The sequence below is a fragment of the Podarcis erhardii genome (genome assembly GCF_964252035.2).
Source record: "Podarcis erhardii genome assembly, chromosome: 1".
NCBI classification, from domain to species: Eukaryota; Metazoa; Chordata; class Lepidosauria; order Squamata; family Lacertidae; genus Podarcis; species Podarcis erhardii.
Window position 1 is genome coordinate 17,732,125 of NC_138497.1, and position 23,423 is coordinate 17,755,547.

The window sequence follows — 23,423 nt, forward strand, 5'->3', positions numbered from 1 at the left end:
CTGTCCTTCAAACCTCATTTTTAGTTTGACTGCTCATAGTCAAACAGGAGGCATACAATATCTATGATGTGCACCAAGAACAGCTATGGTTAGATATGGCACGGCTTGGACCAGCCGATCCCTCTCAAATCTACCATCTCGTAGGGTTCTTGCAAGGACAGAATGGGCAGTGTGCCAGCATTGCACTGTAAGTGGCTGGCACATATGATATGGGATCCTCTCCGAAGCCTATGGAGGAGACGTGGGAACTTAACTGCAGCTACCTGAGTTAACCTTCTGCCATTCAACTGGAAACCAGTCTTCTTATGCCTGTGGCACAAACCTCCCGCAGCCAATCACCTGAACACATGATACAGAACTTTTAATACAGTCTACATAGCATTTAAGAGTGTATGCCGATGTGCAGAATGTAAGACTTTGGGGCTTACAGGGTCATGTTACTAGAAGCCACATAGTGTACATAGGCTCTTCCACTGTGGGAGGCAGCTGGGTCAATGTTTGCAGCCAAGTGTAAATAGACTTGGGGAAACCTGAGCCTTGGCTTTAACGTATAAACTTTCACGAGGTTCATAAAGCTACAGACCTAAACAAGTTTACTTCAACCTGGGTCCTACTGATTTAATTAGGGCTTGGCTTCCAAATTAGCATGCTTAAAATTTTTAGGTTAAATATCTATCTAAGTTTTGCCTTTTTCATGCTGTTAAACAGTTACAGAATACCAGCAAAGATACGTATCTAAAGAGGGAGAGAGCAAGCTCAATTTTAGTTTTCAGAATTAACTACTGAAATGTCATGAGAAAGAAGACAAACAAGGCACCCTGGAAAGCAACTCGAAATAAATTAAGCAATAAATACTATGATTAGATATGTCAATTCCAGTTGCTCGCTGCTCCTCATTTTTCCAGTCTGAATTTCAGTTCTCCATATTTCTCCACACCTTTGCATTTTTTTCAAAATCCTTATTAAAATTCTCCTAATGTGAATTTCTCCCAATAAACAATTTTATGTATGTTATTTTGCCCAATATCCATATTTTTCTGCAAGCCATTCTCCTTAAGTATGCTACTTTCCTTAAGTATGCTACTTTCACCAATATATACAATATATACATTTATATACATCTACGAAAGCAAATATATACATTTACATATATACAAATGTGCATTCTTGTGAGCATAGCTTGGCTAGAGAACTGCACTGCAAAATTCAGAAAAAATGCAAATTTCAAAGGATGGCAGCCTACTCATTTATCTATTGCTTTAGGAATCGTTACTTAAGTAAGGTATGAACTTAACCACATTTCTCCCCAACACTAATTATGATCAGACTGCTCCTTTGTAAATAAATCACCCTACAATCAGCACCTGAAGTCACACAGCAGTACCTGAGTCACCCAAACCTTGCATTCAGCTTTTCAAGTAACAAGGACCATTACTGCATCTCCCAGTGTTGTGTGCATTAAAAAAAAGAAAGAATTGCAGCAAATATCCTTGCAGCAATGAAGGACAGGGCACTTTATACTTTCCCTCTGTACTGTTTTACTAACTAAAACTGCCAGCCCAGGTTGCAGTTTTCCACACAGGAGGTATTTCCCCCCTGTGGATGAAACAGCTGCCAGAGGTATGTGCAGTTTTTTATTGGAAAAATGGAACAGCTTAAAGATCATGTTCACAGCAAGAATCTCTTCGACTCCAAGTGTCCAAAGATGCTGTTTTTGGCTGCAGCTGAAGTGGTTAGCCAAGATGTGAAGTCTTCCGTGCTATTCATATATAACTGCACATCGGCCCTGCAAAACTAACACTCTCTCTCTCTCTCTCTCTCTCTCTCTCTGTGTGTGTGTGTGTGTGTCATCTTATAGCCTCTTATAATGGGGACAGCAGAATTCTATTGCCCAGAAGTGTTTTTCTTTTTTTGCCACACAAACGGACCTCCATGTCAGGTGGTCAGACATTGTAATAAAAGTTTGTGCAATGGATTTACAGCTCTGGAGCACACATGTCAAAGGCAATAACCAAGTCATTTCATACGAACCCCGAAGAGAAATATAACATGAAAGAGGTTGGCTGGCTGCCATAACTGTCCCACAGCCCTGCTTTTGTCCGTGAAAGGAGTAAATTCCTTGATTATTGTTTCAATGGCAGCCTGAAGTTTCCCCTTTATGTTTGGGCAAAGAGCAGCCACTTGGCTTTGCCATTCACACGGCGAGACTGACTTTACTCCCAGCACTGCAAACTGCACCACAATTGCATAACGGAAGTGTGCGCAACTTTCACAGCTGGTTTTAAGCCATTCGAGCTGCACCACCCTGAAAACTTCCAGAATCTTACAAGAGCATGCCCCAGAAAGGGGCGGAATGCACATTTTAAAATGTACTCTAAAAACCAAGGCACCCATCTTCTCTACCCTTACTTGCTTTGGAGCGGAAAATAGATCCTGCGCTAAGAACGCAGCAAAAAAACAAAAATATGTGCAGCAAAGCACTGTCACGGCAAGAAGGCAGACAGGTAAGAAAGAAGAGGAAAAGGGAGGCAGATGACTGCCAGTCTTCCTTACCTCCATCTTGCAGAGAGTTCATGATATTCAGGGCAAACAGCATGGCGTTTGAGAACGTGGTCGCCTCCTCCTTGCTGGCAAAGTTCAGCCCATAGACCTGCCGCGCATCGCGCCACTGATGGAATGTTGGCGTCGCCTGGTTGTACTTTAGTCCTTTCACAATTGAATAATTGATCACTACCTGAAATATAAAGTGGGGAAGATGAATACTAAAGGGACAAGAAAGAATGGAAGGGAGGGAGAAAATCAGCGACTGCTGAAGGAGGGGAAGGTCTTTCTTCTTTTTAGAAACCTCTTCTATCAGTGTTACGTAAAAGCAGTTGCAGGGGAGGGGCCTGTCTCCTCACCCCCTTCCTCGTATTAATACTTCACATGCTTTTATATCAGAGAGCAACAACAACAAAAGACATCATGAAATTTAGTTTTATCCCTCACTCTAATCACACATTAAGGCCCTCATACAATTCTAATTGTGTGGGGGGGGGCTGCCATTTCCTTCATCACACCCCTGTTGCCCCGGCCTAGCCATCCTCCATGAAGTGGGGAGGCTGTTTTCTCTCTCCACGCTATTGCCCATGTAAATGGTTTTTTTTGTTATTGCTTAAAGGGGCCTCAAGGACCACCTCTCCCCATATAAACTGACCCAGACTCTGTGTTCATCCTCTGAGGCCCTTTCTGAAGTGGCTCCCCATTTGGGAGCTCCCCAGGGAGGTTCGGCTGCCGCCTTCATTATACATTTTAAGGCACCAGGAGAAAATATTCCTCTTCAACTGGGCCTCTGGCTGATTAACATCCTTCAGCCTTTTAAATGTGTTTGTGAGAGGGAGGGGGCTACTGTTTTCTTGGTTTTCTTTTAACTATTTATTTGCGTTTTTTAATCTTGTGTTTTTATCTCGTGAACCGCCCTGAGATCTTTTGATGAAGGGCGGTATATAAATCTAATAAATTAAAAAAAAGTTAAACATGAATAAAAAACTGTGTTTTACTCATATTTAAGCGATACACACACATGTTAAAAATGTCTTAAGTAGACACATTTAACAGGATAAGCATTATAAATACAAAGAAAACTGTCCCTAAAATTATTTGTCAGTTTAATCATTTGTGAAGCACCCCCAGATTTTGCTTAACCATTCCTTGCTTATTCTGGGCCTGAGCTACACCCCATGGACTGGTTCCAGAAGGCCTGAAGTGAGGAGTCTGTTCTATGCTCTAGGTTCCGTATTGCTCAGGAACCTAACACACAGAGAGCCTGCAAACTACTTTTGAGGGTTTTTTTTCTACAATCAAGCGGTGTATAAATTTTATGAAACAAACAAATAAATATGCAGAACAGGCTCCCTACATTGGGGGGGGGCACACTCTTTGTAGTAGTTGTGAACCTCATTTCCGAATACCAGGATGCTCTGAGTAGAACCTCATTAAAATGGCGCCTATTCCGCTTTGCCCGTAGTTACATTGACCATGGCAAATTGCATCCACCCATTCGGGTCATATAGTCTACAATAAAAATTGGGAGCCACTGCAAATATACAAAGCTTGTGAACTACGATGAGGTCACACATGTAAGATTATCAGAACTGGGGGGCTTAAGTAGTCGGAGCCAATGAAACGGCAGATTTAAAAATACACACTCAGCGGTTTCAATTTAAAGCCCCAAAGCTCTCCCTTCATTCTACTGTAATCAGATGAAGACACTTCTCTGGCTTTTAAAATACTGATTTCGTCTCTCTTATACAAATAGAAAGATTTGGGGTGGGGGCTCTTTCCAGCCACTCACCAAACCTTCAGAGGGGACAGAGAAGTGGAATGTTACACAGTCTGTGTTATTTACCACAAGCTGCTGAGAGATAAGTGGGAAGCACACAGTGTAGCCATCTGGGCATTTTTTAAAATAAAAAATCCAATGTAGTTTCAGCCTGCATACATACCATACAGTTAAAGCACATTCCGGGCCCCCAATAATCATGGAAACTAGAGTTTAAAGGTGCTGAGAATTGCAGCTCTGGGAGGGGCATTCCAGGATTTGGAGGTAGGAGGAATGTGCAATAAATGTATCATGTGTCCGCCACCCCACTGTTAGCCAGTGAGTAGGTATTCTGGGATAGTACTCATCCTCCTTTCCTCCTTCAGAAAAAATAGTTTCCTTTTTGTTTTCATAGGTTTAGTCAGCCTTTGGAAAGATAATTTGGGTTTTTGCAGACTTCTGTACATCTACGCTCAGCGTACATAATGTATTCTGGCTACAGGTTTCAAGGCGGGACTATTTATCTATCATCTATATCTATCTATCTATCTATCTATCTATCTATCTATCTATCTATCTATCTATCTATCATCTATCTATCTATATCTATCATCTATCGGTTTGGGGGTTGTTTTTTTAAAGCACAGAACCACAGGCCCTGCTTATTGGTTTTTATTTTAAAACATACAGACAGGAAATTGCAAGAAGCCACAGTTACTCACTTGCTGATCTTGTAGTTTAACTCCAACTACTCTAAATGTGTTACTGGCAGTGTTGTGGTAGATGTTGATTCGGCTGAAGCCTTGTTGGCCGGGCTTTATTGGCACCCATTTCTTACTGGTATCGTCGTAGACCATAACTGACGCCCGGGCTTGGCAAATACTCTGTTCACTGCAAAGGAAGCAAATGAAAAGCATTAACAAAAGGCAATGGAAGGCATAGGATCCATGACACATCTTATAGTCCGAGAGATAGAGAAATAACAATACTACTTTGACATTTTATTAAAACATTTTATATTCCAGAGTGCTACAGCTGTTTGCTGTGGGGACGGGGGCTGCTGTTCAGTGACAGACCACATGCAGGTACAGCTGGGAAAAGCTTCTGTCTGAATCTTTGTATGAAACTAAAGGTAAAGGTAAAGGTACCCCTGAAAGTTATGTCCAGTCCTGGACGACTCTGGGGTTGCAGCGCTCATCTCGCTCTATAGCCTGAGGGAGCTGGCATTTGTCCGCAGACAGCTTCCAGGTCATGTGGCCAACATGACTAAGCCGCTTCTGGCAAACCAGAGCAGTGCACGGAAACGCCGTTTACCTTCCCGCTGGAGCAGTACCTATTTACTTGCACTTTGATGTGCTTTTGAACCGCTAGGTGAGCAGGAGCTGGGACCAAACAACAGGAGCTCACTCTGTCGCGGGGATTCGAACCGCTGACCTTCTGATCAGCAAGCCCTAGGCTCAGTGGTTTAGACCACAGCGCCACCCGCATCCCTTTGTATGAAACTAGTTGAACTAAATCAGGGATGGGGAACCTATGGCCCTATGGATGTCATTGGATTCCAACTCTGATCACGCCTGACCCTTGGGTACATTGGCTTGAGCAGATGGGAGCTGGAGTCTAACAACAGTTGAAAGGATAGGATCTCCTTCCTTATAAGAATTATAGAATCATAGAATTGTAGAGCTGGAAGGGACCCCGAGAGCCATCTCAGCCTACCCCCAGCAATGCAAGAATCTCAACTAAAGCATCCAAGACAGATGGCCACCCAACATCTGCTTAAAACCTCCGATGAAGTACGTAGAGTCCACAAAATCCCAAGGGAGTCCATTCCATTGTCGAACAGCTCTTGATGCAGATAATACTAGATTAGTTGGACCAATTGTCCAACTTCATGTAAAGAAGCTTTTTATGCTCGTAGTTGATCATTCCAGTACTTGCTCAGCTATCTTTGGACAGTACTGCTACAACACGGACTTACATTGCATGATGAAAACTGCTTCGTGTAGATGGCCACTTAATAGGAATTGCCCACTCTCACAATTACAAGATGCTGAGCAAATGATAAGAAGTTTGGTTATTTTTGTGATTCTATATCCATGCACATATGGATATGCCTTATAAAGGTTCAGGCCCTTGATCCTGTTTGTCCAGTATTACCTACTCTCACCACCAGAGACTTTCTAAGACCCCAGACAGATAGATGCAGGGTCCAGCATGCTACCAAATATCATTTTACTGGAGGCGGTAGTTATTGAACCTGTGGTCATATGCATGCAGAAACATGTGTTTCCACTAGGACATGGGCCCATCTTCCCAATTTAGTACATTTAAATGCGTGTGTGTGTGTTTTAAATGTCCTGCTGTATTGGCTTCTGCTAATGGCATTCAATTTGCCTGGGCTGCTTGCAGTTTCTCTGCAGGAACTGCCATGTAGAAGCACTGCTGGCCATTATCACATCTCCAACTCAAGTCCTTGGTACTGGGTCACTCTACTGGGTTGGAGAAAATCCTCAGTTTCAAGAAGGGCCTCCAATCTGGTTCTTACAGATTCTGGGAAGAGTTTTACGGCTGCTAAGTAAACTACAGAAGTAACACCCTAGAACAACGGTATATTTTGTAGTCCCATAATAGCTATTTGTTCTAATGTTCTAAATCAATACCAACCCATTTCATTATAGATAGCCAAAGGCCTACACAATGGACGACAGAGAATAAAAGGAAAACTTCTAAAATCATACAACGTAACCTGTAGCATAAAAGAAATTTACAACATTAAAATTTAACACTGCAGTGCATTCACATAGCTAGAACGGAGCTTCTTGGCTGCCATTGAAAATTGGGCTACCTGGTGTGTAATGTATAGATATTTATCTGCGAGAAGTTCAACTGATCCTGTGCGGATCGACCTGGATGGCAATTAAGAATAGGCAATATAAATTTTCCTCTGGGCGTTGTATACAGGGGGCAAATCAGCAGATAGTATGTAATGTCCTCTACCCTTATTGCATTCATATATCTATATATCCATATTTGCGATCCATATGGGGAATTCCCTGATATCTCCCCTCTAAATATGCTGAGGGAAATCTGCTGGAATCTTAGTTCTACAAAGGCCCTGTGTAATGTTCTAATATTGGCTGTCTTTGGCAAATTCAAAGCAGCAAAGACATGAGATATGGTGATATTTTACAAACTTTATAATTTATGTTTTGAAGTATTCCATTATAAAGCATTTAAATGTAGAATGCAAAGGAACAATAAGAACCCATTTGCGCGCATTAAACCAGCTAATGTTCCATTAAAAATAATAATTTCACAACCCAAATTAGTGTGTAGGCAGGACATCAAAAGCAGACAGGATGAGTGTGTTTTTGCCAGTTTCATAAACACTAAAACAAGCTTTTGTAAAGAGCATTTCAATTCTGCTGCCTTTCAATGTGAAGAAGGAGTCATTTATTTTGCAAAATCTTCCCAGAACCATGCTGTTGGCGTATCACTCCCTAACTTAGGACCAATCTAGATGTTGTGGATGTAGACCCATGATTTAGAAAGTGGATGCAGTCAACACTTTTAAAGAAGTGGTCTGCTTTGATATGTCATACCTGTTTTCAGTTATGACTTTGTTGTATGCTTGATTTTGCATTTTAATAAAATTTAAAAAGTGTGGTGGGAATGACTCCAAAATGGTAAGCAAGTGGTTGTGTGTATATGGGCGAGTTAATCTGTCAAACCTGGTAGTTTCTCCTTTTTCCAATCTTAATTTCAGTTCTTCATATTTCCACAGCAGTCTGCTTTTTTTTTTTTTTAAAGTCCTCATGAAACTTCATGGGCATTTTACGGCAGATTTCGCGTATTGGTGTCTGTGTTTGTATGCAATTTTGCCCAACATACACATTTTTGCAAGGCAAAAATTTCTGTATGTTATTTCCACTAATATATACATTTTTTATGCACACTTTACCCTAACAGATGCATTTCTGTACACAATACTTGGTTTGAGAAGAGCATTGCAAAATTCAGAGATTCAATTCACACATTACAAATCAAGCAGTTTCGACTTTAAATATGAACTGAAGCAAATTTTTGCTGCTTCCCCAGGTATGACTTTTCATCAGCCCACTGTTTTCCACCATCACCATGATCCAGGCCACTTCCTCCTAGCTGAGCTAGTCTGAGAGAAGTGTCTCAGTAATAGGGTGTTGGAGCAGTAGACAGAGGACTGGTTTAGCATTTCACAGCTTGCAGCTGACCCAATGAAACACCACTGCTTTACAATCCATAGTGTAACCTGCATTCTGAGACAAGGGGTGCTTTTGTAACAAATGACAATATTTCCCACTATGCAAACTATAACCAACAGCAACACAGACATTGTATGGAGTAGAGTTTCTTCATGCTCATAATTGCCTTATATTACACAGACTACAGAACCAACCAGTTGTGGGCACAGGTCAGTCCAGAAAGATTTCTGGTGGCTGAGCAGAGCATCCCCAGAGGGCCCCATTGCTTATACTCAACAGCAACGGTATCCATGTGGCCATAATTTTAGGGGGAAGCCCAGAGAGACTTTTAAAAAATTGATGAAAGAAGCTAAGGTTTACTATTTCCACACTTGAAAACTGCCCCCACCCAAGTACAGGATGTCCAATGCGCCTGGGTACCTATAACCATAACACTTTGGTTGCTTCCAGACTGTCAGTATTTTGTGGGAGGGACCAAAATGAATATAGGATATGTAGGTTTGTGAAATTAAAGTGGATTATAGCACTCTGGGGCAATAGATCTATCCAAAAAAAACCTCTAGACTTTTTGAGGTTAGGAAAGTGACGGGGAAATGAATGGAAAAGTATGGGGTGGGGAAATGATTAATGGGAGGATGTATAATTCAGGATGAATTCAGGACGAATGCTAATTGTTGTATGACCTCCCTGCAAGCAAACCAGAACAAATGCTCAACAGAGACCAAACTTAGTATAACCTTTTGCAAGCAAACTAAGATGAATGCTAAACAAGCAGGTTTCTGGAAGAACCCACAATTCGGCATTAGGGCTCCCTTTTGTATCTTTGTTAGGGCTGGCAGCATGGGAATGAACCAGCCCAACCATATAACTGACGCACTGCAATGTGGAATTCTGGCTCTGCAGATGTGGTTTTCACTGGCTATCCATGCCACCAAAGCGATGATACACCAATCAGGCCACTTTGTGCTAGGAAGCAGTAGTAAATAATCAGAGCAGAAGATTGGGTGGGCCTGTGCAAGCCACTGGAAGCAGCTCAAGCACAGCAAACCTTTTAAGTTGTGCCGGCATGATCTGCTTAGGCCGTTTCATACTTTCACTAAAGACAGGAGCAGCAGCAGCACAATGCCTAGCTCATTTTAAAGGGCTTATAACCCGAGCTGCTTCCACAATCGGGAAAGCATAACGTTAAAAGAGTTCTCTGGATTGCTACACAGGGAGAGCTTCTAAAGCCCGACTGCAACAGAAGTGCTATTTCTCTTTTTGGCAGGGGAGCGTTATCTTTCTAACGCAGCTGCTGCAAATCAGCAGCATTTACTCTGGAACCCACAGGAGACATCCCTTCCACAAGCCATATGCACGCAGCCGTGCATTTTCCACAGGCTGAGACCAGAAGCCATCATCCCCTTCCCTCTGGAATTGGTTCAGAACAGGGGAAGAATTCTCATACTGCTGCAGTGTTATACAGTATCAGAAAGATTTTTTAAAAAAAATAATTAGTAAGATTTCTGAGCAATTGACCATCGTCCTGGTAAATGCTGCTAAGGCTATAATCAAGAACGTGTAATTCAAAAACTTATCCCAGCCATTCAATTTTGGTAGGCTGGACCTGCAACACTCGATGGGAAAAAAGGCAATAGCATTCATTACATATACCCAGGAAGGGCAAAGTGTGCATTCTCATGTACCAAATAAGATGCACTTAGCTTGCACAACTGCTGAACCTGACTAGTTTCAAGGTGAGGTCTGGACAATCCCCTTGTCAGGCTGAAAACTAATATATGTCTATAAGAGAAGACACTGCGCCCTTCAGCTGAAATGACGGGCATACATATTAGTAGAACTGAAACTCAGCAATCAATATTCTCTTTCCAACTATAGTTCGAGGTGGGCCAGTTTCCTTTTTAAAAATAAACTTCAATGTGCCACATATAAATGTCAGTGTGTTTATCCTTATCAATTTTTTTGTTAATGACAACTCATTTCTCAAGGTACGAGCAAGCTTACTGGTCACATCATGTGTGGAGGATCTGCCAGCTGGGTTCAAATTTGCAAAACTGTACTTTCCGCCCGGGAGACAAAGACGCCTATTTGGTTTGATCAGGGTAGGAATGGTTTCAGATTGGATCAGTACTCTGAAAAGGCATGATGTGCCTTCTTCCCCTATTTCAGCTTTGCAGGAATCCTTGGTCAAGTCCCAAGCAAAGCCACACAACCCAGTTTCAAAGTCTCCTTCATACACGCATTGATGCTAGTGAGTTCCATGCAAGTCCTCCCTTTACGGACTCAGCAGTAGTAGCATCCTGTCATGAAATGTGGTAGTCAGATTATTTGCCTATCTAGCTTAATCTTTTCTATACTGACTGGCAATGGCTAGCCAACCTGGAGGTGATGGGGACTGAACCTAAGACCTTTTGATGGCAGAGCAGATGCACTATCACTGAGCTACAGACCTTCCTGTTCTTGTGTAATTATATTCCCATTGAGTGGCATAGCGCCCCCAAAGCGCATGACATCATCAGCGTTGTCACAAGCACTGAATGAACTTAGTCCAGGTGGCCCTCCAAACTGAAATAACCACTGTTGGAAAGAGGATTCTGGACCAAATAAACCCTTGATCTGACTTGTTCAAAATAATATTCAGCTTTTGTTTCTTTTATATGCAAGGTGGGAACCCAGGCAATTGCACTAGGAAAACCTACAGCATCTTTAGTACTGTAAATGCTGACAAAGGCTTTGGTTCACAGAAATGGGATAGTCACTCAGAACACATTTCTCTCCCAAAGCTTCAAAATGGGCAAAAACAATGGCTGCAGTAACGTTTTCCACTGGAACAACCCCAAACACGGCATCCTAACAATAGGGATACTGTAGTCTGCTGTGTGATTAATGGAGAGGGCTGGAATGAATGGGTAAGACAGTCCCTAAGAACACATGGAAACACTTGGCGCACAATAATCTCTTCCAACCCAGAGGCCAGAACGAGATGCTACAACAGACATAGGACTGCTGCAAAAAACAAAACAGCAGCCCGACTCCTTCTGCCAGGGATGCCTGAGTTTTTTGCAATGTCATTTTACATCATTAAATTCCGGGTTTCCTGAACCCCAATGAAGTTGAGGAGCAGGCAGGGAAATTCTTGGAGTACAATGATGCAATGCAATGCATTTTTGTAGTCCCTGGCATTACTGAGGAGGAAGAGACGTAGCGTTGCTGGTTTAAGCAGAGGCCATACATCTGCTGGCACATCTGGTGATAAATGAGTCGCAGCTGTGGAAGAGTGCTGTAGCTCATAGTCTTTCCAGTCAAGCTGATGCAGGAGATGGATTGTGGTGCCTCTTATTCTAAATCATTAAGGACCAAAGTAGAATCCATCATGCAAAGACCATAACCTCACGTTTAGCAGCAGCTCAGCAGTGCTGCGCTGTTTTGAATGCAAAAGGTCCCAGGTTCGGATGCCGGCACCTCCAGCAACAAAGATCTTGGGTGGAAGGACTGGGAAAGGTGGATCTCTACCTGGCACTCTGGAGAATCTCGTCAGTCACAGTGGAATATATGCTGGGGCCAGATGGGCCAATGGTCTAAAGACAGGGACGGGGACATCTGTGGTGTTCCAGAATTTGCTGCACTAAATTTCTCACCATAACTGTCTTCAGTGTTTTAATCTTAAAGTTTTCAATGCAATGGAGCAGGATATAACTGTGGTGAAATAATAAAATATATAAACAACAATAATAAACAATAATAAATAATAAAATAAATAAAAATAAATCCCTAACAATTGTACATATAAATTAACTACTAATGCACTATTACTGCACCAATAACATGTTGCAGAATATTTATGTACGCAGCTACAGTAGCTCGGATTTTGTTAGCCCAAAAATGGAGGGTGGGATAGTCCCAAAGAAGGCAGAATGGCAGCTTAAAATGTTGGGAGTATGCAGAGTTAGCAGGTCTAACCAGCCGAATAAGAGAACAAGAAGACAGAGTTTATAAAGAGGAATGGAAAATATTTGTGGAATACTTGGAAAATTACTGCAAGCAAGTGAAAATCCTAGCAGGATTAAGGTAAATGCAATAGTATAATCTAAATTGAAGTAATATGTAAAGGGGGGGGCGGGAATTAGATGGTTGGAATAGAAAATGGAGTAATAATGAGAAAATTAAAAGGAGAAGGGAAGTTGATGAATGTACTATTTTACTGGTGGATAATTTACTGGGGGAAATGTATAACTGAAAATTCTATTATTATTTTTTTTTAATACATGTAGCAGAATTAAGAGGGAAGGTCCTTTTAATCAAATATAAATAAATGGTTGTGATGCAAGTTAGTGTGCTCATTTATTATCTGAGACTATTTTGGCTTTACATCAGGGAATGAATGAGGAAAAGATTGTAAAGCTTATCCTTCCCTCTAAAAAAGGAATAACGTTGGTTTATTAATTGAAATGTTATCATATATTTCCTTCAATGTTTTATAACGGCACCTGTAATGAAGTTTTAGTAACCTGTGCATTTATTCAACTTTACTTGGTTCACGAATGAGTGACCAGTCAGTAAAAAAGGGCGCAGGATAAATTCTTTAATCAGCTGACGATCCTAGAAAACCTGTTGTAGCTGCAGCTAATATTAGCCGTCACATTGGACACACAGCCTCTGAGCACTTTCACAATAAGTCAAAGCCTGTTCCCAGCTTCATATTTAAGACATGTTATTTCCTAACGTACAGAACAGAAGAGACTGATTTAACAAACCACAGAGCACCAAAAATAGGAATCAGGAACAGAGGAAGCTGCTTTATACCATTGGTCCATATAGCTCAGTATTGTCTACACTGATTGGCAACAGCTCTCCAGGGTTTTAGACAGGGGATTTTCCCGGCCCCACCAGCTGGGGATCGAACCTGTGACATTTTGCATGCAAATCATGTGCTCTGCCAAAGAGACACAGCCCTTCTGCACATGCAAGGTTTCTGAGTGAGTGGCTAACTACATTTTAAGGTCCCCTAAGTATTTGTGCATCTCCCTACCCTTGCTAGAATCTGAAGGGTGGGTGTTCGGGGAGGAAGAACGGCAAGCGTTACCCACACGTTGCAAGGGGAAGCTCCTTGAGTTACGAGTGCACAGATATATATATAAAATTTATATCCTGCCCATCTGGCTGCGTTTCCCCAGCCACTCTGGGCTGCTTCCAGCAGAATATTAAAAAACAAGGATTCCTCAAATATTAAAAGCTTCCCTAAACAGGGCTGCCTTCAGATATCTTCTAAAAGCTGGATAGTTGTTTATTTCTTTGACATCTGGTGGGAGGGTGTTCCACAGGTGGGTGCCACTACCGGGAAGGCCCTCTGCCTGGTTCCCTGTAACTTCACTTCTCACAGTGAGGGAACCGCCAGAAGGCCCTCGGAGCTGGACCTCAGTGTCCGGGCAGAATGATGGGGTTCAAGAAGCCCAGAGGCAGTTGCTACAGTACTATGGCGGCTGCATGAACATCTCTGCGTTTTAAAAGGGTCAGTAGTTCTTTAAATGCCACAAGGCAAAGTGGGGAAACATGGAAGTCCTCCACAGAAACTGCCTGTGTTGCTGATATTGCTTTCTTTCTGAAAATAGTGCTGGCATTTTAAAAGCTGAGAGAGAGATATATGAAGGCAGTGCAGCCAGCTCTGCAGTGCTGAAGAGGCTAGGATGGTTTGACATTTGGGTTCACTCCAGCCACACAAGTCGTGTCAGCAGGTGCATGGAAAACTGCGTAACTGCAACAATGAAGTGTCTTCACTTCCAAGGCGAACACACATTGGACCACAGGACTTCACTTATCACAACAGGGGCAATCCACAATGAAGCATAACCAGGAAATTCTGCAGTTCAGGAGGAGGCAGCTGAAACTGTGGGTTCTTTCCGCACCAATATAGTGAGGACCCAGACCTAGCAGGTCTACTTTCTATTGGTTAACCAATGCGAGTGGACGAAATAACAACATCAAATTTTCACATCGCTTCTTGTTGTTTCTTCCAAGCCTAGAGGAAGTCACAGGCCTATGACACATCTCCTGCGCTTGAAAAGGCCAGTAAAAAGAGCCACAGTAAACCTCAACCAGTTTTAGCCATTTGTTAAAAGAAAAAGACATGGTATTTTGCACAGGACATATGTGGTCGCTCTGCTCTGCTTACCCTTAACAGGTTCGTGTGAGAGAGCGCAAAGAGGCCACAGGTCTGTTGCCACAAACTGCTCACCCCAAATAGATCGAACGTGAAATGGACATACAGTGGAACCTTGGTTCTCGACCTTAATCCGTCCTGGGAGTCTATTCGACTCCCGAAACCGTTTGAAAACTAAGGCGTGGCTTCTGTTTGCCTGCAGGCGCTTCCTGCACTCAAGTAGAAGCCGCTTCAGAAGTTTGGCTTCTGAAAAACATTCGCAAACCGGAACACTCATTTCCAGGTTTGCGGTGTTCAGGAGCCGATTTGTTCAGCAACTAAGTGGTTGATAACCAAGGTACGACTCTATGTATTATATATATTCATGAAAGTAGCAGCTGCGGTTGTAGGGAACATTCAAGGAGGTTCTTTAAGTGTACCTGACATAATGCTCATCTTTGGAGAGGGCGAAATGTTTCTGGGCAGCGTGTTTCCACTTATTAACAAGTATAGTCAACAATTTAACTCGGTTGGTGGAGCTTGAGATTCTCCAACAGTTTGACTTCACCCCCCAAAGGTGCACCTCTTCATTGTCTCCTGAGACAGACAGATGCCAATAACATGAAGGCAGTTTACTCAAACTTCTGCCTTCGCTTAAAACCACCATTTCCCCCTCAAACTTCTGGGGTTTCAAACCACCACTAGTGAGTGTTCCTGCCTTCTCACTCCCATGCTATGGCCGCTGGCGTTGTGCAACCCGTTTTCTCCTTTGCTCCCTCTATCCCGCCCTGACGTCGTGCAAATCCAGGATCGTGATTTGGAACTACAAATCCTCCAACAGGGGCTGGTCATTTTGTGCACAGAGGAAGCCATGACTGGGGTGAGACAAGAGGAAAGCCTTAACTGGTGCCACAAAGGTCTTGGTGTTGGTGCCCGTCAGGCCTTCCTCGGGAAAGCGTAAAAGGAGATTAATTCAGCACACAAACTCTCATTATCTTAACAGGCCACCAGCAAGCAAAGGAGAGAGGGAAACCAAAAAGTATTCCCCAGGTAAGAAGCAGAAAGAGCACTTCCTATTTATTGAGCTTTCATGCTGATCTGTTATTCTTATTTTTTTTAAAAAAAATATGAAATAAAAATGTATACGACCCTTCATCTGAAAATCCCAGGGCAGTTCACAACAGAAACAAAATACAAAATGCATAATAAAACAAAAATAAGCCAATAATCCCACAAACACAATAAGTCATAGACTGTTAATCAGCCTGGTCAGAGAGAAATGTTTTCACCTGGTGCCTATTACATATGTAATGAAGGTGCCAGGTGAGCCCCCCTGAGGAAGGCATTCCGCAATCTGTTTGAAGCGAGTTTAGAGGACACTGGCTATTTAATGAATATTCATTCAAGTTTGTGAGGAGGTTGGGTGATATTGTGTCAAAGCAAGCATACGCTTTCCAGTGCATTTGCTATGTGACTTCTCTTACTGGGAAAACTCCATTCATTTGGGGAACTTTTTTTGTTACGCAAGACCTCCTGATCAACTATTATTGCTTCAGTCTATTTACAAAAGGGGAAGGCGGACTTCCTGTATTGAACCTCCCCGTTACGATACCAAATTAAACTTTAAAAAATCCAGTTCTCCCATCTCAGCTCTACTCACGGGTAGTTACTTTAAAGTCAAATTGTCCACAGGAAAAAGTCAGCGCTCTCCGGCAACAGCTATGCGGCTTCGCTCCGTGGAAGAAGCAGTCGATTCGAAGCACCGCGCCGCTCACCTCACGTCGCTCCGGACCCCCGAAACCGGGTTTTCCCGCAAGTAAGGGAGGCGCAAAAGGTGCCCGCCAAATCCCACGCTCACAGGCTTCTCCCGCCTGTGATTTTTTGCGGGTCTCCGCCTTCGCCGTGGCGGCCAGACCCAATTCCCACGGGGCAAATTCCTCCCGATCAGAGGAATTCCACCATTACCGGAGGCACCAACCCGGAAGTCTCCCCGATCAACTATTATTGTGCAACCTGAATTTGCCAGCATGTAACAGAATCCCACCAGAAGACAGTGAAAATTTGGAAGTACTTAAAGAAAAAAAGCCAAGCAATACAACAATGAATCTTGGGCTCATGAAGGGTGCCATAAAAACAGAGACATTGTGCAGGAGAGTATGAAAGGGGAGAAGAAATACTTTAATAGAAAGACCACCTTCCATCTTCCACCTCTCAGTATTTTTTTAATACATTTTATTTGCTAGTATACCTGCATCCTCTGCCATTGAACAATTTATGTGGAAGCAAAAAAACATCTGGCAAACAGCAGCAACGCCACACAGCCACCACGGGCACAAAGGGAAAGAGCTCTCCTTTTCCATTCACATTGGTTATCTTGTTTATTTCAAGTATTTATATTATTTATTTCATTTGTTAGTCGCTTTTTACAGTAAATGGAAGTCTCAAAGTGACTTGACAAAAACAAAACACAGCCTAACTGAAAACCAGCAAAAAAAAAATCAACATGCCAACACAAGATGCATGAAATATCTCACATTTCCTCTACAAAGCAAAAAAATAATAATAATCATCATCATCATCCTAAAGGAAGGTAAGATCAAACGTAAAACCACAAATTTACCACAAAAAGCACCCTGCCTCCCTTACCACTGAATCAACATTACAGTGGTACCTCAGGTTACATACGCTTCAGGTTACAGACTCCGCTAACCCAGAAATAGTGCTTCAGGTTAAGAACTTTGCTTCAGGATGAGAACAGAAATCGGGCTCCAGCAGCATGGCAGCAGCAGGAGGCCCCATTAGCTAAAGTGGTCTACAGGTTAAGAACAGTTTCAGGTTAAGTATGGACCTCCAGAACGAATTAACTACTTAACCTGAGGTACCACTGTACTGAAATGTTTATTTGTGAGCTTAAGCTATAAATCAAATGGCCCTGGGTTCAGATTTCACCTTCGTCATACACTCACTGACCCTGCGTAAATTACAATTCCTCAGCCTCCATTTCCTTCCCAGCATCTCCTATGGGGTAACCATGATCAGCTTCACAACCCTTGCTATCAGAATTACATGAAGTGTTATATAAATGGAAACTCAACCGTTATGACATTTTGAGCGACTGCACACAAATGCACCCTTGAGAATCTTCGTGTGCCACCCTCGTATTCTCAGGGCATACTTCCTTAATTTTCTTCCTTCGTAGCTGAGGAAGGCGGAATAATTCGGTTCAGTTCACACTTTACTTCACTCAAGTCTCTTAAAATACTCGGCGAAACAATACGCAAGCTGAAACACAGCCGTCCTTCAAAATTTGCAGTTCTCCGAATTTAATGCAGACTTTAGGAGACAGCGCATAAATTTAATAAATAATAATAATAATTTTTTAAAGTGTATTTTGGTGAAAACAAAAATGCATTACAGTGAGGGGGAACTGCTTGCAAAAAAAAATTGTACAATAGCTAAAATTGCATACAAACTGTTCATGTCAGGATAAATGACTACTAAAATCCTGGTGAATTTCTGTGAGGAATTCAAAATAAATAAATAGATAAATAAATAAATCATACTGATGCAGAAATCTGGTGAACCAAAACATGGGAGGATGGAGCAAGCTTTGTTTCTCCTGCTACAGAGACTAGGGCCCAAACCAATGCATTCAAATTGGAGGTTTTTAAGCAGAGGTTGGATGGCCATCCTAGATGCTTTAGCTGAGATGCCTGCATTGCAGGGGGTTGGACTAGATGACCCTTGTGGTCCCTTGCAACTCTACGATTCTATGATTCCTTCATCAGATTTTGCGGGCTCCTCCAGGCAATCTGTTTGGTGAATCACAGCAGGAGAAAACAAGCTTGCTCCCTCTTCCATGTGACAGCCCTTGAGATATCTGAAGATGGCTATCATATCTCTTCTCATAAATCTGACATCAGGAACCACAAGACAGAGAAACCAGTAGGAGAACACTTCAATCTCCCAGGACATTCTATACAAGATCTCAAAGTAGCTGTTCTATTACAAAGGAATTTCAGAAATAGACTGGAAAGAGAAGCTGCTGAATTGCAACTTATTACCAAACTTAAAACCATGGCGAGACCTGGTCTGAACAAAGACATTGGATTCTTATCTCATTATACATGACAAAGCCATTTTTCACCTTCTCACCCCTTGCTTTTTCCTGTAAGACCTATTGCAATCGTTAAGAGTTGTCAACAGGCTCATCACAGCTATCTGCCAATCACCCAATCCCACCACCCTTCTGAGTAATACCCCTCCCCACCTTCTCACTATATAGAAGGGTCTGGTGACTTCTGTTTCAGTGTATCTGAAGAAGTGTGCATGCACACGAAAGCTCATACCAAGAACTAACTTAGTTGGTCTTTAAGGTGCTATTGGAAGGAATTTTATTTTTTATTTTGTTATATCTCTTCTCAGTCTACTATTTACCAGGTTAAGCATACCCAGCTCCCTCAACAATTCCTCATAAGGCTTGGTTTCCACACCCTTTATCCATCTTGGTCACCCTCCTCTGCACACGTTCCAGCTTGTCAATATCCTTCTTAAATTGTGGTGCCCAGAACTGGAGACTCCTTATGGTGGGAAGCCCTCAGATGACTGTAGCAGCTACCAATTCCAACAGTCAAGTGGCCCTGCTTCAAAACTGGTCTTAGCACCACCAGGCTCCTTCCTTGGAAAGCACCTGGCTTCTCCGTGCAATTGGAACAAGAGGAAGAAGGTACAATGAAATTGCAGTAAACAGCAATTTCCTTGTTCCTCTCTGCTGCCCACATCCAAGAAGGTGGCAGGCCCTGTCCGTGGGAAGGTGAACAAATGGGTAACTGCAGCAGCTGCTGGAAACACCAGCTGCTACTGACAAAGAGAGCCTTCCTACAGCACGCTAACCAATTAAGGAAGTTTTTAGTCAAATTTACTGCTTTAGTTTCAACTCTTAATTATGCCGCACACAATTTGAAATTGATCTTAAGAATCATCTTAAAGCATATTGCTTGAAAAGATGTAGACAGATCATTCAAATCAGTGTCATGAATAAACTTGCTCGTGGATCAGAGCCAAGAATAAACTTTCACATGGAAATAAGCCACTTCTCAAGGTTTGTAAATTTACTTGATTAACCAGATCAGCAAGTTTAGTCCCTTCCACTTTGATTGCGTTTTTTAATGCAGAACAGAAAGCTATATGGTTTGTAACTTTGCAAAGTTCGTTAACAGTTCTGTGCATTTTCCAAATCCAAAGCAATAACAGCGTTTGGCAAAAGAGATAATGAAGTTAGAGAAAACATATACACTTAAACAGAAGGCCATTCAGCCCTGCATTGTGTGTTGAAAAAGACTGAGGTGGAAGAGATCATATCTGTAATGGATTCCAACTGAAATTCACAAATGCAGACATAAAACGAAGCAGTTATACCGCTGTTCCAACAAATCAGTTTTTTGTCTGGAGATCTCAATCTCATGTGTGTTATTATTTGCACACAAACACCTTTGCATCAAATGAACCCCACTCACTTTTTACTCTCTACCAGATATGAATCCCTATGCTTCATATAAAACAGGACTATTGTTCTCCAGTGAATCAGTGCAATGCATTCTCAGTAAAGTTGCCAAGTACTTACCTCGCTGCCATCACAGAAATAACTTGGTACTATGTTTTGGGGAGAACAGTACTAGCGATCTGTCCAGCACAACTGTTGCATTAAAACATGTCGCCCTTGTAACTTCACCACGTTACACAAAGCAGAACATGAAGTAAGCCGAGCAGTTTAACTTGAAAGTTTACACTAGGTCTTGTAACCAAACAGGAAAAGGAAGCTTTACCAAAATAGAGAGCGTATGTGTGCAGGAAGCAACTCTGCGTTTTTAGCTTGATATTTTTTCTTAGCAAAATTTATTGTTCAGCAGAAAGGCCAGTGTGGAAAAAAGAAGACGACCAAAATAGCCCAAATTCGAGGGCACAAATAGTGCCACCCTCACTGGGAGTGTTGAGGATATATATATATATAAAGTTTCCCCAATAAAAGCACCCATCAGTGGAACTCAATATGAACACCACTTGCCAGCATTCTCCAAGATGTGTAGGGTCACAGAAATTAAGCTGGAATCTGCAATATGTGCAAGCTGCAGTAATTTGTGCTGGTTTGGGAAGGGACAAGGAGCAATGCTGGCAAGGAAACCACTGGTAATTTGGGTCAGCCAATTTCTAGCTGCTGAGATTTCAGCAGGCACTGCCAGGGCACATGCAAACACTGTCATAAGACCCAGAGACCTGATTTTTTTAATTTTATTTTTAAAAAAGCAAAACCGACTGCATAGATTTCCAAGGAAGCTGGATTTTGCACCGTTCTTCAGTCTAAGCTTTGTTTTCTGGGCATCCACACAGAATTCTGCCACACTCACACAGAGCCCAAATCTTTTAGAACTGAGGCACAGACCAGCCCTCATCTTATTTTTGCGCATATACACATACACACACCATCTCTTTAAGTGTGTTGCTAAATTTGAGTTGATTCCTTATCAACCCAGTCAGAGGGGTTAGTTGAGAGTCCAACACTGCAGGAGGTTGGATTAGATAACCCTTGGGGTCCCTTCCAACTCTATAATTCCATGATTCTACTACCCCCCCCCCCCAGCACCTTTCCAGTTTCCCATTTATCTGTTAAGCTCTGATACTTTCATTTCTGCCACTCTAGCGGTGTGGTGAAAGATGAGCAATCCACATTTATTATATTGCTGCAGGAAAAAAACTTCACACTCACTCCATGCCTGCCAATCTTGCTCTCTAGGTCATAATTATGAAGCCCACCCAGAGACTCCTGTGTTCAACAGATCAATGGAATGGCATGTGCAAAGAACAGAAAATCCATACGGTGGGTTGGCCACATTTTTGAATTGCGCTAAAACACGTGTGACTCTACCTCTGTTTTCCTGTCGTTTTGAGCAGGAACCTGCAGCTGTTTTATGCGCAAGTGGTTAGCCAAGACTAGAATAAGCCTAAAGTCCGTGACTGGTTACATTATTACCAGATCAACGAAACTTTCAAGCAGGACAAGAAACTAGGTTTCCAGAAGGAGAGGTCAAAATTAGAAACAGAATTGCTAGAGCCCAATACTAAGAACTTGTCTAGAATGTATAATTTGCTGCTAAAATGGAATACACAGGATGAAACGGTTAAATCAGCAATGATTAAGTGGGCACAAGACATTGGACATGATATTATGTTTGCTGATTGGGAGCAGTTATGGACCACAGGCATTAAGTTTACGGCATGTACTGCCCTAAAAGAGAATATAATGAAAATGATCTATAGGTGGTACATGACTCCAGTCAAGCTCGCAAAGATATATCATTTGCCCAACAACAAGTGCTGGAAATGTAATGAATGTGAAGGAACTTTTTATCATCTTTGGTGGACCTGCCCTAAGATTAAGGCTTACTGGGAAATGATCTATAATGAAATTAAGAAAATCCTTAAATGGACTTTTGTAAAGAAACCGGAGGCCTTTCTCTTGGGCATGGTTGGCCAAACAATTCCAAAGAAAGATAGAACTTTTTTTATGTATGCAACTACAGCAGCAAGAATCCTCCTGGCAAAGTATTGGAAGACGCAAGAACTACCTACTCTGGAAGAATGGCAGACCAAGGTGACTGAATTTATGGGGTTGGCGGAGATGACCGGCAGAATTCGAGACCAGAGGAGAAAGTCGGTGGAAGAGGACTGGGAAAAATTTAAAATTTATCTTAAGGACGTTTGTAATATTATGGAATGCTAAGATGTCAAGGGATTAGACACAAGGAATTACAGTTGTAAAATTTGAGTTTGATAAACTTTAATAAGAATTATATTTAAGAATTGGATGAAAGAATGCTAAAAAAAATTGATAAAATAAGGATGCAGCGAAGGGGAGGTTTGGGGAAGTCAGGTTATATTTTTTGTTTGTATTTTTGTTTGTTGAAAATTAATAAAAATTATTTAAAAAAAAAAAAAAGACTAGAATAAAACAGACGGGAGTCCAGAGAATAAGGAAACTGATAATACTTCGGAGAGAGGGTAAACAGAACAAAACAGTGTATGACAGGAGGACAAATCCTATTTGGGGACTTCCCTGGATTTTTTCTGGCCCATGTAGGACCAGTTTGAATAGTTGGCCTTGGTTTAGGGAAGCTTTTAATGTTTAATAGGTTATTGTATTTTAGTGTTTTGTTGGAAGCCACCCAGAGTGGCTGGGGAAACCCAGCAGATGGGCGGGGTATAAATAATAAATTATTATTATTATTGGTGAAGATTTGACGTTTTAATCCCCACAAAGTTTTTGATTTGCGTTTTTATTGAAATGAGGCTGCATTTTAATGTTGTATTTTAATCTTGTTTTTAAGTTGTATCTTAATCCATTGTTTTATATCTGGTGTTGGCCGCCCTGAGCCCGGTCTTGGCTGGGGAGGGCAGGGTATAAATAAAATTTATTATTATTATTAATAATAATAATAATAATAATAATAATAAACTGAGAGCACTGTCGCTCTTAGATCAGGTCTTCATAAGAGGGAAACTCAATCAGAACCAGTCAGAGGTACCAGCTTGTGGAGGCAATGGGGGGGGGGCAACACTGTGTATGTGATGTCAGGATGTTGGGAGGAGCTGGGGGCGGAGCCAAAAGTGGCAGCCACATGCCTAAATGGCTGGGGGCTTCTCCTCCGCCTCCTCTTAGCACTGCCACTGATGGGAGGATGCTCTGACACCA

General features: G+C 42.0%; 1 protein-coding gene across 12 annotated transcripts in view; it reads right to left on the minus strand.

Moving 5' to 3' along the window:
* EVL (Enah/Vasp-like) overlaps nt 1-23,423 on the minus strand; it is a 144,028-nt gene that overhangs the window by 64,871 nt on the left and 55,734 nt on the right. For 11 of the 12 annotated variants that reach the window (XM_081860455.1, XM_081860446.1, XM_081860447.1 and 8 more), the window contains exons 2-3: nt 5,023-5,191; nt 2,554-2,734 (exon numbers count right to left, since the gene is read on the minus strand). In XM_081860455.1, coding sequence (XP_081716581.1) covers nt 2,554-2,734; nt 5,023-5,191 — 350 coding nt within the window. Of the gene's footprint in view, nt 1-2,553; nt 2,735-5,022; nt 5,192-20,300; nt 20,456-23,423 lie in introns of those variants that run through there. The other variant, XM_081860454.1, reaches the window with a different exon arrangement.